Genomic DNA, 18,866 nt, shown 5'->3' with positions numbered 1-18,866 from the left:
GTCGGCAAGTAATCAGCATGCTCTGCACTCCAGCAGCAGACATCAGTCGGCAAGTAATCAGCATGCTCTGCACTCCAGCAGCAGACATCAGTCGGCAAGTAATCAGCATGCTCTGTGCTCCAGCAGCAGACATCAGTCGGCAAGTAATCAGCATGCTCTGCACTCCAGCAGCAGACATCAGTCGGCAAGTAATCAGCATGCTCTGGGCTCTAGCAGCAGACATCAGTCGGCAAGTAATCAGCATGCTCTGCACTCCAGCAGCAGACATCAGTCGGCAAGTAATCAGCATGCTCTGCGCTCCAGCAGCAGACATCAGTCGGCAAGTAATCAGCATGCTCTGGGCTCTAGCAGCAGACATCAGTCGGCAAGTAATCAGCATGCTCTGCGCTCCAGCAGCAGACATCAGTCGGCAAGTAATCAGCATGCTCTGCGCTCCAGCAGCAGACATCAGTCGGCAAGTAATCAGCATGCTCTGCGCTCCAGTAGCAGACATCAGTCGGCAAGGACAGCCATTTACAACTATGGGGCGGGATTCAATTAGACGCGGTAAAGTTCTGCAGCTAATTGGTGTCCTTGGGGCTATTCAAATAGCCTAGAAGCATGGCTGCCGGCATCCCTTGTCAGGGATTTTGTATTCAGCTCAACAGGCTTCGAAAAAAATCCCACATAATGACAGTTATTGGACAGCCGGCAGAAAATAACGTAGGTCCGTGTACTTAGCATGGATCTTATTTGTATTCGCCCAGAAACAGGTCATTTTTCAAGCGCATAAAACGGGCATTAATTGAATTGCCTGAAGGTAAGTCCCATTTTATTCGCCCGAAAAATTATTGGGGATAATTGAATTATCCCCAAATATCAAATACTTTCAGGAGTCATTATCTCATTCATGTCACTGATCCTTTCTGCAGCCATGGAAAACAATAGACCACGGTGACGTATAACATATGTTTTGAGGATTTGGACTTGTATATCTGTGTGCAACGGAGTCTGTAAACAGAACTTGGTGTGAAAAAAATCTGCGGCCATTGCATCGTATCACTTTGTATGATGATTGAGAGACTAAGGCCCGTATTCAAGTCCCGGACTTTTCACATGGTGTACTTTCCGCCGTCATCGCTAGTTTTGGCTCCGGAAAAGTATCATGCTCGTCACCGCTTTTCGCCCTATTCAATTCCAAAGGATGCGAAAACGGAATTGAATACGGGGAAACGTTCTCGCCTGGCGAAATAACATCATTTTGTCGAGAACGGCTTTTCGCCGGCAATTGAATACGGCCCTTAGTCGCACACAGATATACAAGTGCTGCATATCAAATTAATCAGCACAGTCTCCAAGTCACGCCTCATTGCGATTTAGACGCATTTTCGGCAAAAGAAGCCTGACGGTAGCAGAGTCTCATTGGACCAGGCGCACTGAGAGGGGCTGTTTGGCAAGACTGCAGCAAAGATGAGTGAGGACACATCTGTAATAGTCATAATAATTTATTCTGATTGCAAATAGCGCTGTACTACATTTCTATTTTGACTCTTTCTTTTGTTTATAACCCGGTCACTAACTATTCCATTTATCCGCAACTCATGTAATGTGTGTGCGCGGAAATGCATGTGAATGCTATCCAGTCACTGTCACTCACCTGACAAACTCTGTCTGCTGGTCTCATGGTCTCCTGTGTTGGGAAAGAAACCCTCTGTAGAGGATCCAGGGTCAATCCCGCCCATCAAAGGACGTAAATGGTTTATAGATACTTGCTCAATGAAAGATGTGCCGTACTTTCTAAAGTAACACCACTCAAAAATCTGTAAGACAAGTTACAAAACTATTTAATCAACTAGCACAATAATCCCTATAAAATCTATTTGTCTATTGGGTCTCTATATACAGTATAGTTAGAACAACATATTACACATCACAATTTCATTTCCAAATGCAATCAAGCTGATCTTGCACTGCAGTTACCACTGGCGGCTATATTTATATAAACTTATTTGTGCATCAATGTTCCAAAAAATATCCTGATGTGTAAACACCTACCAGAGTCGGATTTCAGGTAACTCGACCTGGGTTATTTTTCCTAGACCCTTTTACACCAAACGTCACCCCAGGTTGCCCCGGTAATAACTTTTGTTTTTTATTTGGTAAAAAAGAGGTATAACAGATTCCCAAGCACTTTATAGCCTCTAGCACTCCTAAAAATAATAACACCTCATGTCTTTACTAAACACGTGTTTGAAAATGATGTGAATTCTTGACGATCCTAAAATCTCTCAGCCTTGTCTGCTGCCCTGTCATATGGTTACTAAAATGGATGCAGAGATAACCTGATGCTGCACAAAGGGGCAGATTTCTTGCTTCACTAGAATGGAACCAATATTCTAAGCAGCAGTAAATATTCTTATACAGTGACACAACCTCCTGTTCCTTCCAAGTTCCACATGAGGAAAAACAGTAATTTGGTAATTATAGCCAATTATCAGAATTTCTAAAATAATAAGGAAAGGTCTATCCCCCTGTATAATTACCCTCTAAACTTTAAACGACTTTAGTCACATAATATTTAAGATTTTCCACATTTTTAAAAACTATTTTGGTAGTCTAGCTAGTCCTACTGATGCTACAAGTAATATGAATCTGTGTAATCTTTTTATTATATTGCTATATAGAAAGTGTTCACTACATTCCTATCTCCTGTTTATTTTGTAAAAAAAAAAACAGACGCATTAGGGGAAAACGGCATGTGCCATAAATTATTATAATGGAAACTGGATAACAATCACCATCAAGTCCTATTATTCCTGAAAGTGCCAAATAAATTGCATCTACTAATAGAAGGAATATCAATTGCTATACAATATAACTATGATAAAAGTAGCTTTCATACTAAGGGGCATATACAATTCCATGGAAAAAGTCCTTTACTTTTCGCATGCCGGACTTTGCCGACATTGCTGGTTTTCAATGCGAAAATGTATCGCGCGCATGCCCGCTTTCCCCATATTCAATTAGAAATCGTCGAAAAACGTGACCCAGCGATGCACTGATATTGGGGATCACTCTAGATACCCCAGAATAGCCCTGCTGAAGGTATTTGGGGTACTTAAATGCTCTCAATAGCTGTTCTTTAGCATCTTTGCATAAGTGGTGAAGAATAGCATTTAGCAGGGGTTTTTTGCAGGAAATTAGTAGTCCCAGCAAATTTGGGGTACATGAAAAAGGGTGCTAGCATATTTTTAGTTGCTAAAGTGAAGTTTTAAAAATGGAAAAATAACCACCTTCCGCAAGCACCTGCAAACTTAAAAACACCCGGGGAATACTTGGGGTCCCCCCTGGAGTCTATTTCGCAAATTTTTATTTTTTGTTCCCCAACTTGTACTTTTTCGCCACCAAAATGAAAACTTTTTTGGGGTGATCTAAAGAATTTTTTTCACTTTTTTTACACAGTTTACCTTTGGAGGACTGTCCCAAGGGTGCAGGGTGGTTCCCGCAGCTTAGCACCCCAAAACCCCAATTCTGCACTTTTTTTTGACACCTATCCATAGGCAAAACTTTTTCGCAGCTCCCATTGCATTGAGTTTCCGCACCAGCGATAAGTCTTTAAAATTGAATACGGAGCAAATGACGTCACTTGCGATACTTTTCCGCAGAAACTGACTTTTCGCACCTAACTGAATACAGCCCTAATTTATGGTATAGGGTCACCATCTTGAGGACTATAAGAAATTAATTGTATAGTTTCTTCACCTTTATACATTTCTGCATGGTTATGTCTGCATTTGTATAGGTAAAATATTCATAAGAATAATAGTTTTATACAAAGAGAGTGAATATCCCATGTAGTAGCAGGAACATGCTCAAAAAAAACATTATGTGAAGTCTAAGTGCAACTTTTTAAAACATCGGGGCTCATGTCAAGCTGCCGGCTGACGTACAGCCAATTTTTAAATGCAAAATGTGCAGCAAACTGGCATGGGGCCCCCTGTGTATGTTGAGTAGAGCATACCTTATGCCTAGGACTCAATAAGATAAAAGAGGCAGACACAAGGAGAGAAGTGGTGGGCTACCATTGACAGAAGTACAGTAATGGCATGCGCACACAACTTACAGAACACTCATCCTAGGAGGCGTTTCTGTTGCATTTGCCCCACTGTGCAAAATTTGTGCTGATGATAATCATCCCCCACACAGTTTTAAATATATAAGATAAGAAGAAAAAAAAATTATATATATATATATATATATAAATAAAAAGAAAAAAAATTTAAAAATGTACCTACAGTTGTGTCCACATATATCTATCCTCCGTGCACTACAAGTTGCATCACACAACGCGGGAGCTCAGTGTGACTCGGTAGCGCTGAGCATTTTTTTCTGCGTCTTTTTACCTTCAAATGCATCTTATTCGCACGACGATGCAAAAAGATAGCACAAGCAGCTTCTGCTGATTAAAATGATATGCAGCATGCCTGCGTTCTCTGAGCGAGTGCGGGTGTATCTGCATGCGAAATGTTACGTTACAGTGTCAGCAGCTGTAACACTGTAACCAGTGTTTAGCAAGCAGATACACCCGCAGTCACCCACAGAGAACATAGGCATGCTGCAAAGTAAAAAGATGCACAAAAAGACGCTCGGTGCTACCGAGTTACACCACGGCATGGCGCGACTAGAAGGGCTGTAAAACACACCAGGAGGCTAGATGTATTTGAACCCATCTGTAGCTCCAGTGCTGTCAGTCTAGGTATAGATGATAATTAGTGTAATAAAATAAATTACAGTGAAATGAAAGTTAAAAACAATATGCCCTTGTCAGGCGACAAGGACCCGCATCACGTATGAGCTACAAATGGCACAACACTTCTATTTATAGAACTGGGTTTTCACATGGTCTGAGGAAAGACCACAGTAAGGGTGCCATCTCCTTGGGTAAACGGTTGCACTGGTCTTGCCGCAGCCAAGTAGTACACCAGTCCAGGGACTTGGTATAGGTAACTAGTTTTATTAGCAACACAAAATAAACAAACATAAAAGTAAATCCTGACTGTCCGGCTCTAACTAAACAATACGATTCCCTCTCTCAGAGTGCTATATACTTCTCCCCTTGACAACTTTTCCAGCTTTTGTCACAGTGCATAGAAGCAATATGCCACCAGCACTTGATATTTTACATAATATGTTTTTGCCAGAAATTGCATCCAACTCTAGTTGAGTCCCCATGACCTCAAGTCCAGCAGTACATCTAATTTAAATAATGTCTACAGGAGGTTGACCCTTGACAGCTAAACTGGGGCACTGTGTAATACCTTTCTTGAGGGGGAAAAAAAAGGTATGTTTTTTTTTTTAATGAGTATACAAGGCAAATAAGTTCACACACAGACTAGGCAATTCATTTTATATTTTTAAAAACTGCATAACAGGTAGACTTGAAAAGGTAAATATGCAGAGCCAGAAACTGTATAAGAGTAGAATTTTGCAAACAACTCAATATCAGTGTAGGATTGTATAGAACATCTATATAGGACAACAAAACTAAATCTATTACAATAACTAACCACAAATGCCCAATAAAACTACAATAACATTGGTTTCCAAGTAAAATTGTGCCACACAGTGAACAAAATCAAAAACATCAGCACAAGGAAGACTGAAAAAAAAAATACTAAAATTGACCATTACTGGTATCAAGAACCTTTCCTTTAATCAGAACATGCATCATACAAACCTCACATGATCCATGTATATATTTAGTCCATCACATATTTTAGATTCTGATTAATAGTCAGTGGGCGGAATTCAATTGATTCCAGCCCCTATCGCGCCTGAAAGAAGAGGACTAAATGGAGACTTCTGCTTAGCATTGAGTACCAAATTAAGGCCCAATGGGGCCACATGAGGTACATAGGGTGGTTGAATGTGTAAAACCCCTTGAAGGAATGTCTGGGGTATCTGCCAGCTTGTGTTGGGAAAACAAACAAAAAAAAAAAAGCAGATACCTGGGTTTTGAATGAAGCGAGATGCAAACCCACATCTAGGCCGGACTGTAAGAAAGAACTGGTGTGTGAACCAGAAGTAAGAATTTGGAACATCACATTCTTTGTACACCATAAAAGATACGCCTTGCAATCTTGGCTTGGAGAAGAAATCATCCTCCCAAACAGTCAGGTCTCACAGTCCTTCTGAAAGGTGGGTTCCAAGTCTGAATGAATCACTGAAAAAGTGAACATTGTTGTTTATGAGGTCAACTAGAAGCAGATTCTAGCATTTTCTCTGAGGAAGAAATCCAGGTAAGTCCCTGTCCCAAACTGCAAACCAAGGGAGGTTCTTGGAGTACTAGTGGTAGCTATGAAGAAGTACCCGTTACTGTATCACCCTTATATCCTTTGGAGGAATGTTTATCTCCTACCACTGGGTGAACTGGCCTCTTGGTTGGTTCCACAATGGACTGTGCCACAGTTCTGGCCCACTCAGCTGCATCACTAAGCGGCACGTACGGACCCTCAGCCAAAACTTTAAATTTACACATAGGGGTCAAATTCTGAGCGTCCACTAAGTAAATTAGTATATCTTTTGATCAAGTAAAGCAGAGGTTCCTAAACTCCACAATTAAAATACATGTTTTAAGGCTATCCGTGCTTGAGCACAGCTGACTTAATTAGTATCTTCATTAGATTTAACCATCTGGACTCAAATATGTATATACTTAAATACTGTAGTGTAATGGCGGAGTTTGCAAACCTCTGACGTAAAGATCTGGACAACTATACCCCCAGCAGCCGTGGAGGTAAATTTATCAAGATTCTTATTAAGCTAAAAAAACGGTATTTACTACGCGTCGGTTTTGATGATCATATCTCATCCGCCATTGATGTCTGTCTTATTTCAAACCCCTATTCCACAGCAGATCTGATGGCAAGACCGCAGCAGAGTAATCCTGGCCATACACGGGGCAATTGATCACACGATTTGGGCAGTTTCTACAGGTTGGACAGACCAATCATTTGAAAATAGTTGTATTTTGAGTCTTCTGCAACCCTGATGCGCGTCCCCGCCGTCATCTAGTTGGATCGCAGATCAGATGGTTTTGCAGAGAGATCTCAACTGATCGTGTAGGAATTGACACACATTATGTGATGTGATTGATCAAATCGTATGGTCTTATGTGAAATAGTTGCATTTTAAATACAAATCGTCCTGTATCTGAAGGGAAGAATTTTCAAAGGGAAATCGTACAACTGATCTGACCAACTTTTGAATCTCACCTTGTATGGCCACCTTAAAAGCATTGCACAAAGCACTATAATCTGTGCAGCCTTCGGTTTAATATTGTAGAAAAGGTTTTTTTTGTCTTTTTTAAAGGAGTGGAATTCCTCCCCCCAAAAAAATCATTAAAAAGTCCTGGGCCTCAAGGCCTAGGCTGGTATTGAAAAATAAGAGTGGGGGGTGCCCCTATTTTCCAATAACAACTTGGGGCAGCTGACGCTATATAGGAGGGGGAGACACAGCGTGGGGTCCACCTGCCATAATGACAATCAGCCCCTAACTTGTCAGCCCAGGGCTGGTATCCCTAGGCAAGTACAGACCCCCCTAGGACTTGGAGTGCAGAATTAATAGTAAAAAGGTAAATAATATTGTTTTTTACATGTGGACTACAGGTCCCAGGAAGCTTGCCCCAGGATGATGACACTTGTCAAACCACAAGTGACAGCATGCCCAGACATCAAAGGCCCACTATCATCTGTAAAAAAAAATATTAAACAAAAGCCAGTACACGTTCACAGAATGTTTTATTTTTTTTTTCAAATAAAAAACACCCCCACACAGCTCTCTTTCACCAATTTATACTCACAATATGAAGAGGTCACAGCCTCTTTGGTCCATGTAGCATCCTGAATCTGCAACACAAAAAAATGCTGCTGCTGCTGCTCCTCCTCAAGGAGCCCCGTTGCGAATGAGAGGTCACTCAAGGATACTCCTCATAGGAATGAATGGGTACGCGCTGATTGGTCAGAGTGTGGGAACTGCCGCAAACTGACCAATCAGCACATCCCCATTCATTCCTATGGAGAGTGTCTCCGAGTGATCTCTCATTTGCGACGTTTTTTTGCATTGCCAAGATTCGGGATGCTACATGGACCTTTTACAGCTATAACCGCCAAAAACACTCATGGCATTCTTTCTACATTGGAAACCAAATATTGTTCGGGAAGTTATTTCCAACACTGTTGCAGGTTCCAACAAATGTGTTGCACTTGTACTTTCACCCTTCTGTCCAGTTAATCCCAAACCAACTCGATAGGGTTTAAGTCAGGAGACTATGCTGGCCTTTCCATGGCATGAAGTATACTGTTTTTGTTCTTTCCTTAAAGGTAATTCTGACATAGCTGGTGGGAATGTTCATCATGTCACTGTAAGATGCCTGGTGTAGACCAGTAGGTGTGGCATTGCACTGCAAAATACTGTGGTAGCTCTTTTGGTTCAGGGTGCCAGTCACTCTGTGCAAGTTGCCAACTCTGCTCCAGCTAAAAAAAACAAACAAACCACCACAGGTCCTCCTTTATGTTTGAAAGTTGGTGTCACAGGGGTTTATTTACTGAGCTACATATTTAAGCCCAAAATGTAAAAGAACCATGCTTTTCATAGCAGAACATGGGGTTTATTTACTAAGCGAGTGGAAGTCCTACACACTGGTGAACCATCCTCAAAGGCATACGAATATTCTACAAGATGAACAACAGATTTAAAATTTTGATTCATTGGTCTGAAATTCTGAAATGCCTTCTTCCAGTCTTCAGTAATCCACTGGTGGTGCTACATGGCTCAGGCAACACTATTTCATTGCTGCAGAACAGTTCTCAACCCATTATTTGATCCCTGAAAAAGCCATTTTTTTTTGGTTGGGTTGGATGTTTGTTTTCTGAATTGTCAAATTTACAATATTTTCAGTTTTTATCAGGTTATTCACTGGACTACAATTGCTTAAATTTCAATAAAAATGGGAGTGTTCTAAAACTTTTGACTGGTAGTGTATTTTATAATAATTGTATTTTAGTACATTACAGAAAGAGTTATGGTTAGGAAATCATGCAGGTTTTCTAGTAACAATATGCATAGAACCCCAACAAATACATACCAAAATGAGTCCAGATATCAGTGATGATGTGCCAGTAAGAGCAACATAGAACTTCGGTGTCAATGTGTTGATAAAACCGATCACTACAATAGAAATAAGAAAACAATTTAGTTGTTTAGTTAGACTGATTATTATTATCCAAATGTAAATAGCAGCTAAATATGCTGGCACTATAATAATAATAATAATAATTATTCATATGGTGCCAGAAGGGGTTCACAACACCTTCCATAGTACATAAACAGAAGAAGTGCAAACAAAGGAATAAATAACTTAAAAAGACTTACAGTACTAAACATTGCATAACATAGCATATAAGCTATATAACCATTGTTGCACATGCTGTCAAAATACACACGAAAACAGCGCCAGCAAAACCCAAAGGATCAGTGCCATTGTTGGCAATGGGGAGGAGATGATGATATAAGTAAGGGAAGGAAGAGCACATGTGGGAAGAGGGCCCTGCTCGTAAGAGTTTACAATCTAAAGTCATGTGTATTTGTAATGCTATAATAAAAAATCAATTAGAAGGGACATTTGGCAGTTGCTCCAATTGTCTCTGTAGCAAATAAAAACAGTAAAAAAAAAAGCAACGCTAACAGGTCGTTCAGAACTTTAAGAAAAAATGTTATGTTGATATATGCCAGTAGATGGCGCATAGAGCCTTCCACAAACTTAAAAATCACACTATACCAGAGGTTCCCAAACGTTTTTGAATCACGGCGCCCTATAGTATCAGCATTGTTTTCACGGCACCCCTAAGCCAAATGTTTGCTATTGAGAAATTCAGAAAAAAAATGTAGTAAAGTAATAAAGACAAGTATATTGTGCTTACCTGTCATACTTAGGCTCAGTTATGTGGTGTTGGACAGGTTTGAGTTTCTGTTTGTCTACATATTTACATTACACTGACCATAAATAATTTGATTTGGTGCTGGACCACCAAACTGAGGCACCCCTGCACGTGTCCTGAGGCACCCCAGGGTGCCACGGCGCACAGTTTGGGAACCACTGCATTATACTGAAGTCGTCTAGAGGAGCAAAGTAGATTAGGTGCGGTGTAAATTCCTCTTTGGCACTGCCATGCAAGTGTGTCTATATTTCTGCCAAAGCATACAAGTTTATGTAGCAAGATGGCGGTGCTTAATAAGGAGCAGAAGTTTACACCAACCAGTGGGAAGAACTGTGCAAAGTTGGCATTCCTTGCATAGTAAAGAATTTTGAGGAGCATTGCAAAAATTAAAATAGCAAGATTCTAAAAATAAGATAAAACGGAGGAAAGGGTGCATTTTATTGTGTGCTGAGGGGAAAACAATGAAAATATATGCACTCCACCAGTAACCTGCTTGCTTTGCAAAACATCTGCACATATGCTATAACTGCATACTTTCACACTTTGTTTACAGGAGGAAATGTATAAAAGATGTTGGCATGAGTTAATTACATCTCTCTCATTATCAAGTGCATACTTCCCAACTACCCTGACTCAGGTGTGGAAGTCCCAACTTGAGGGAATGGTCCTGCCATGTCAAAGTCAGCAACGCAGGGAGTATGTTCCACTCACCATAGTTGGTGGGTGCATTGCACACCTCCCACTGGAGCATACAAGAGTATTTTTAGGGGATTGGATGGGGTGGCCTAGAACTTTTGAAGGCATGATTTCACACCTGGACAATGTAGGGAATGCTGCAAGAGAATGGGAGAAGTTATATGATGATTGCAGTTTCATTAACACCTCCCTTGCACTGGGAGGAATTCAATTTGGTACATGCCGTCGGTAATGCCTTGAAGCCTGGTTGCGCACATATCTGCCAATTATGGTATTGCTGACAGTGCAAGTTTTCCCTCGCACCTCTATGGGAATGGCACATTGCGTTGATGTCAGGAATTGAGTTCCCCCAATGTTTAGAATGTCGGTAAAGATTGAATACATGTACCAGTTTACCTTGTAGGCAACTATCACATATGCTGTAGTCACTGTTTGATTAGTTAGTTGCAAGAAGAGCTGGGTGAATGCAGTAAATTGCCCACTTAATGTATTGTGCATTCTGTACCACACAATACAGTTGATGTACAAGCTCAGGACTACAGATCTGATCCTTATTGTTGAAATGGATTACAATTTTATAACATTATTAAAAGGGCTAGTATTATGTACCCGGCATATGCTGGGTCAACCTGAGCTTTACTTTCTTCCCTGCCGGCACAACAGTCCTCCTTTCCTGGTCTGTCCAATCCCCGCAGCTGCAGTGGGAACGCATGCCGCTATGAGAAGGCATGCCGTTCTCACTGCTCATAATGGAGGCGGGACGGATCATTATCGATTATTATACAGATGCTGTCTGGTAGAGGGCTTTTGCTGCACAGATATATCTTTGACTGTCTCAAATGAGTTATTGATTTTCCCTTGTATCAGTCTATCCTGAGTCAAACATGCATCCACTGCACGTCTGACTCGGGAAAAACTTTGAGGAATTATTATATGGATACTACATCCAGGGGGGTATTAATTGCCGCCAAAAAAAACCACGGCGCAAGGAAAGGCTATTCAATTAAATAACCTTTTTCCCACGCCCCACCAAAAAAAAAAAAAATATGGATTCAGGCGCGGAAACCCACCAATTGCTCGTAAACTTCGGAATCAATGGGGGGGGGGGTTAACCAATTAGCCATGTTGTTTACCCCCCGTCTACTTGCCGCGCCAGAGCTATTCAATTAGTTATGATTACCCTGCACTTGAAACCCCGCGGTCAGACTGAACCTCGCAGCTCATGAAGCTACGAGCTAGAGTCCACGTAAAAAACATAACATTGGGTTCGCGCATGTGACCCCCCCCTAAATGAATAGCTCCGGCGCTGTAATTAAGTTTACCCCGTGGCTTATTAAATATACCAGATATAGTAAATGTACCAGATATAGTTTACGGTCAAGTGGCTAGATCCACAGTTTAACTGAGCGGTAAGTCAGTGGGGATTTGCCAGTATTGTTTCCTGAATCCTGAAACATAGCATGACTGCTTTCGTATGGGAATTAGTTTCGCTTTTTTTTTTTTTAAATGAAGTGCATTCTTTGTGGGAGAGTAACAACAATAAATATATTTAAATGTTTGTTTCCCCACTAAGTACTAATAGCCAAATGCAGGAGATTGCACAGAAATTGATAAAAAAAAAAAAAAAAAAAATGCATATAATCGATTTTTACTCACCGTAAAATCTCTTCCATGGAGTCCATCTGGGGGATGCCATTACTTCTGGGTTATGTGTAGTGAGATGTGGAGTCGGACACAAACTAATTAAAAGTGGCTCCCAACCCCTATATAACCCCTCCCCTACCACCAGAACCTCATCAGAGAAAGACCCACGAAAGAACTGAGAAGCCAGAAACCAACAGGTCACTAGTATGAAACTAAAGAAGGCGGATCCCAGCATCCCCCAGATGGACTCCAAGGAAGAGATTTTATGGTGAGTAAAAATCAAATTTCCTTTTCATCCATCTGGGAGATGCCATTACTTCTGGGATATAAAACGACATGCCAAATAATGAAGGTGGGGGGGGGCGTCGGAACCGACCGCTCAAAGAATTTTCCGCCCAACACTGGTGTCCCTCGCTCCAAATGTACGGAAGCGGTAAAATTTTGTAAAAAAGTGTGTATGGATGACCAGATAGCTGCTTTGCACAGCTGCTCAACCCAAGAAGACCCAACAGCACGAGTCAAATGAGCAGAAGTGACCGAATGGCAGAAGTGAGGAAAGGGTGCATTTTATTGTGTGCTGAGGGGAAAACAATGAAAATATATGCACTCCACCAGTAACCTGCTTGCTTTGCAAAACATCTGCAGATTCACAACAGATTCCGAAAACCCTTTCTTACTCAAGATATTGGATTCAAGAACCATGCGATCAAAGCCAAGCAAGGCAAATCGGGGTGAAGACATGGACCCTAAAGCAACATATCTGGACGCAGGGGCAGACGATACGGAACATCTGCCAGCATGTTCCAAAGAACTATGTACCTATGACAACGCGGACAGTCTGGAGCCACCAGAATGACCAGCCCTGCCACCGAACGAATCCGCTGAAGTACCTTCGGTAACATTACAAGAGGAGGAAAGATGTATCCCAGCTGGAACACCCAAGGTGCTGTCCTGGCATCCACCAGAGAAGCCTGAGGATCCCAGGACCGAAATCTGTACCTTGGAATTTTCTTGTTGAGATGAGAAGCCATTAGGTCTATGTCTGGAGATCCCCACCTGGAAACTATTCCCACAAACACTTCTCTGGTGTAATTTCCATTATCCTGGATGCACACTGTGGCGATTTAAGAAGTCCGCCTGCCAGTTGTCCACCCCTGCAATGTAAATTACAGAAATAGCTGGAACCCAATTTTCTGCCCGATGAAGGATGTGAGAAGGCTCCCTCATTGCTTGCCAGTTGCGTGTGCCACCCTGCTTGTTTATATAAGCAACTGCCATGGCATTTGCTGATTGAATTAGCACTGGTAGGCTCCTTAGATGGAATTGAGCCTGAACCTGAAATCCAGTATATTTATGGAAAGAGAAGCTTCCTGGATGGACCAAAGACCCTGTAGTTGCCTGTCTAGAACCACCGCCCCCAAGCCTGTTAGGCTGGCATCTGTGGTGACAATGAACCAATTTATGTTACTGCCTAGATTCCTGAGAAACACTGCAGTAAAGGTGCTTATATATACACACATCACCATATAAGATCAACATAGATCACCAGGTAAATACCCAAAAGTAATAATCCCAGTTAAACTGCTTATCTGTTAATATAATCCATCCCCCTGTAATCTGCAGTGAGTCACTTCCAAGCAGAACTCTAGCAGCTCTCAACACCTGTTTGTGCGTGGCTCTGAAGTCGCGTGAGCTGCTGACACTCAAATACCTGGGGGAGGTGTCGCCGGGCACACCGTCGGCATCCTGATTCATTCAGGACGCCTGACGTCATCCTAACCTCTGGCGTTTCCATCCGGAGACCTCTAATGATACCACGCCACATACTGATCTCACAGACGGCCCGGCTGCACATGCAGCGGCGCCGTGTCATGGGCGTGTTCAACAAGCCTCTCTCTCCCACAAAGCCAGCAGCATGTTGCTGCTCTGTAATTCCAGTTGGCGGTCCTCCAGAAGGAACTGTCATGGTATTGAAAGTGGCGGGTGCTGTGGAAGCCTGGGGAGGAGTGAGACACGCTGATGCTACAGCTGCAGCCACGTGAGTAATAACATGCCCGGCCGCTCTGCTTAAAAGCGGAGTGCCGGGAGGGACTATATAGTTTGGTGATTCTCCCAGGGGCCATCTTTAGAGTGGGATACAGGGTTCACGCAAACCTCTATTATATCTAACTCCCACTCTGCTAGTGCTTGTCGCCTGTTGCCAGGAACTAAGCACCCAAACCAAACATCAAAATAAATACATGAAACCTAACTAAAAGCTAGGACTTAGCTAGTGCCTTACTCCAAGGCACTAAAAACAAGAACGAGGTTCTGGTGGAAAGGGAGGGGTTATATAGGGGGTAGGACCCAGTTTTAATTAGTTAGTGTCCGACTCCACACCTCAATACACATAACCCTGAAGTAATGGCATCCCCCAGATGGGTGGAAAAGTAATTTCTAAAAGCATGAGTGCAAGCCAAGCCCATAACTAGGGGGGTGCGACTGGAGCCGCCGCACAGGGCGCAGCATGCCCTGGGGGAGGAACTGGCCACCGCAGTGATCTCTATTTGCCAGGTGCCCACTGTGATGAATGTTGCTAGCGGTGCGCCCGGCTCCTTCTGTGCATGACTTACAGGGCACAGAAGGTGAGGCAGCAACACGGAGGAGCGGTCAGCAGTGAGTGAGGGGATAGTGGCGGCTTCAACACTCTCTGGGTTGACAGGCATCTGCTGCAGCCAGGTTGAGTATAGGAGGTATAGGACTGTAGGCGACCCAGGAGTGGATACACATGGCCGGCACAGAGCTGTCAACATGGCCTGTAACCAGCACCGCCCTCCTAGCTTCGCCGACAAGTCCATCTTCATTATTGCCTTCCGCAGGTAAGTGGCAACATGTGCCGCACACACAGAGTGCATATATATAGCAATGCTTATGCTATAGTGGTCTTGAACCAGCACTCTTCTGTTTCTGTTTTTCTTTAACTACCCCTGTGCAGCCTTTACAGTCCTGTACTGTCCCTTTAATTATCCCTATTCGGTCCCTGTAGTACACCTGTATCCGCCCTTTGCGTTTTCCCCAAAATGACATGCTGCACTGTAACTATGGTCACACCTTGCGTCATTAGTGCAGCAGTGTAGCAAGTACAGTGCAGGAGGTTATTTAGGCAGTTAGATGTGCACGGTCTTCAGTGGCAGGAAGTTACTATTTTATGAGTACATACATATCATACCCAGGGCCAACCTTGCTGCAATAAACCTGCAACAGAAACTTATCTTCATTACTGCAATGAACAACTCTGGATGAGTCAGAAGTGTTGGTTAATCACGTAGGGTGGTATTAGATGTCCCTATTCAGATTATGGTGGGCGAATGCTCTTTCTGACACAGGGCACCAAAATGTCTAGTTACAGCTCTGCAATACAATGCCATCTATGCGGTCTTGCAATGATCTAAAATACATCCTATAGTTGTAATATCTTTCTGGAGAGAAAGGTATATCACTTCTATTCTATTATATACTGAGCAGTAGCGGCTTTATAAATTATATCCCTCCTGTTATCTTTATGAAAACAGAACTGGAGTAAATTACCAGGCAAATAGCTAATATACAGGGCTGGTGTAATGCTAGGCAGACGTTTGGTGAAAGCATAGTAGGTCATGATAAATGGTGGCACTATGAAGCCCTACAGCTGTTGTAAGACTACAAGTCCTAGGAGGTCAGAAACTGGCGGAACAGGCTGCCTCCCATACATAGGTAGCAGCCACACCTGGAGCCCCGGCCGTTGCTAGGTAACAGAGTAACTCTGCGGCCTACTCTCAGCACTCACCGGCCAGCGCGGTCCTGTACAGGCGGAGTGGTGTTAGGAAGTGCTGGAGGACGAGCAGCCCCGCCACAGGAAACAGGAGCCAGGCGTAGGCCCTGTACCGACACAACCAAACTTTCAGCTGAGCCACACGAGAAGGGCTGGGGTCGCCCAGACTCGGAGGCTCCGCCATGTTTGTTGTTTCCTCTCTCACAGGCTGGGGCAGGGGGCGGGAACTGGCCGGGATTGGTGGGGGAGAGTAACGGCGGGTATTTCCATCGGTTTGGCAAAGGTAATGGCAAAGCTCATCTGTGCTGTTCCTGGGACCCCAGGGTGTACTGCGTGTGTTGTATAATATATACTGCGTGCCGGGCCGGCAGAGCGGGACAGTAGTGTTGTCTGCGTGCTGCTGGCACTTGTAGTTCTACAGTTGGGACCCAGTACAGATAATCTGACAACAAACCTAATGACACCACGGCTATCACCTCTGGCAGACCGATTTCTATGCAGTCAATAATAAGAATGCTTTCCCATTGTATAACGTTATATATGATGACAAAGTGCTTGGTTCTATAGTCAGTAGTACTAGAGAGTAGCATGGCTATCTCAGCTACATACTGTACGATGTTGAGGTGACTGTAGTAACATGGCGACCAGAAAGGACGCACTTTTCCGATTTGTGCCGGAAGTTCGCCCTCCCTTACCGTGGTGCTGTGCGCTCTCGCAGCGGGGCTGGGCCAGTTGAAGCCAAGATGGCTGACTATGAGGATCGGGTGTCTGAGGATGAGAAGGTAGGCAGGCGCGGGGCTGGTATATCATGGAGCTGTGTGGGTGCAGTCTGTTATGGGGCCCTATGGTCCTGGGGTGTTACAGCAGAGTCGTCCTCGTCACCCTGCGCCCTAAAACCCGTCACTGCTGAAGCGCTGGGCAGTACATGGGCCTGGCACTCAGCTTGGTAACACTTCTCCTTCGCAAATCACATAAAGACATAACTTTCATATAGACAGTCCCGTGCTAATGTCTGTAGCAGGCGTGTGCTCTCTAGCCGGCTTGGGACTACAAGTACCAGTTTGTCCTGTCAGCCACGGCATGCTGGGATTTGTTGTTCGACATTCACTGGAGAGACCCCTGTGAAGCTGTCAGTGTCTGGGTTACACAGTAGTTTCAGTTGTTTTATGTATATACATTTATGTAAAAAACCTGAACTATTGATTCAGAACCAGCGTTTGGTATGAAATTCATTCACAAAGTCCACTGCCACCTCCTTTTATCTGTCTGCTTGTGTTGGCCAATATCATGTGTAGGAGTGACATTCCCTCACTTATGGATCTATTTACTAAGCCTTGGATGGAGATCAAGTGGACAGAGATAAAGTACCAACCAGCTTCTAACATTTTTCAAACTCAGCCTGTGACATGACAGGAGCCTTTTGGCTGTTACTTTATCTCCATTAACTTTATCTCTATCCAAGGCTTCGTAAATAGACCATTTAACTGAAGTCATCAGTACACTAACACAATGGGAGAGGGGGGATGTAACTATTGGTGATGTGCCGCCGTGCATCACCACAATGTTCTAATGTTTACATTGGAAAGTAACAGTACTGCCAACCTTGCACGGCTTCTTATCTCTATGGGGTATGCGGCAAAACTTGTCATGTGGATGGGTGACATGCCATTTCAAAATGGTACATCGCAGCCTTTGAATTGAATTCCCCTTTATGTAATCTCTCATCGACTTTACTTTTTCCAGTATGAAATCCATATCGTCCTTGGTTTGATATACTGTATACAGTTATGATGCAGCTCCTTAGGTCTGCATTCAATTTGTTAAATAGGTGTTTTGTGGTGTTGATTTGTATTTGCTGTGAAGCTTTTATTTATGTCCTAAAAGCACTTGTAACTCCTAATATAGGTGGTTGTAGTTTCTCTGTAAAGCCGGCCATACACAGTGCAATTTGCACCTTGCGACGTGACTGTGGATCACACGGCCGACATATAGGGCAGTCCCCACACACTGTGCGATCGAGTGGTCGACCGCCCTATATGCCAGCACCCCCCCCACACACACACCCGCATAGCACTGTAATGGATCGCAACCTCAGATCAACTGAACTTGCAGTAAGATATGGAGGTGCGATGTACGACCCCACGGGTGCGTGCACTATCTGATATCATGGCCACACACTGTACGATATAGCATGTATATCGTACCAATCCGTCTGATCGGCTGCTTTATCGCACCGTGTATGGGCACCTTAACTGTAACAGATTTGGTCTTTTAAATTTGTTGAAAGCTTTTGTAGCAAGCCACAACTTGTTTGTCATACGTTCTCGTTTAAAGCTATGGCTAAAGGGTTACTGTATTGATGTGTGCTACGTGTTCACTTTTAGAAGCTGACAGTTTTTCTATCTGTGTGTGTGTCCACTCCTTGGGTTTCTTCTAATTATAGACTAGAAGCCAGAAAAAGAAACCCGAATCTCTATAAGGCTTACTTTTTATGTCTATCTATCCAAAATGATCCATAGAACATCCGATTTGCAGTATGCATACTATGCAATTATCGTTCCTTGAAGAGATACATTTCCCTAATGATCGCTGAGGTGTTTTTTATGTAATTTGTCAGATGCCGGTACACACTGTATTTGCTGCACGACATCAGTTTGTTGGGACCAATGAATGTCTTGCAGAACACTTAATGTCTGGAGCCAAGCTGTCTGGTTTATGAATGACAGTCAACTCTGTGTTTATACATTTGGAGAGATGTA

At 43.2% G+C, this 18,866-nt stretch overlaps 2 protein-coding genes across 5 annotated transcripts in view; one reads left to right on the top strand and one right to left on the bottom strand.

The window, feature by feature from the left end:
• Positions 1–16,427, bottom strand: part of ST7L (suppression of tumorigenicity 7 like) — a 72,432-nt gene extending 56,005 nt beyond the window's left edge. For 2 of the 4 annotated variants that reach the window (XM_088475414.1, XM_088475415.1), the window contains exons 1-3: positions 16,123–16,367; positions 9,125–9,207; positions 1,637–1,799 (exon numbers count right to left, since the gene is read on the bottom strand). In XM_088475414.1, coding sequence (XP_088331540.1) covers positions 1,637–1,799; positions 9,125–9,207; positions 16,123–16,291 — 415 coding nt within the window. In that variant the 5' untranslated portion in view covers positions 16,292–16,367. Of the gene's footprint in view, positions 1–1,636; positions 1,800–9,124; positions 9,208–16,122 lie in introns of all 4 variants that reach the window. The other 2 variants (XM_088475417.1, XM_088475416.1) reach the window with 2 other exon arrangements.
• A 356-nt stretch (positions 16,428–16,783) lies between these two features.
• Positions 16,784–18,866, top strand: part of CAPZA1 (capping actin protein of muscle Z-line subunit alpha 1) — a 65,343-nt gene continuing 63,260 nt past the window's right edge. The window contains exon 1 of the mRNA XM_088475418.1: positions 16,784–16,889. Coding sequence (XP_088331544.1) covers positions 16,851–16,889 — 39 coding nt within the window. The 5' untranslated portion in view covers positions 16,784–16,850. The remainder of the gene's footprint in view (positions 16,890–18,866) is intronic.

The sequence above is a fragment of the Taudactylus pleione genome, unplaced genomic scaffold (genome assembly GCF_031769625.1).
Source record: "Taudactylus pleione unplaced genomic scaffold, aTauple2 ptg000172l, whole genome shotgun sequence".
NCBI classification, from domain to species: domain Eukaryota; kingdom Metazoa; phylum Chordata; class Amphibia; order Anura; family Myobatrachidae; genus Taudactylus; species Taudactylus pleione.
This window is presented reverse-complemented; position numbering and strand designations above follow the sequence as displayed.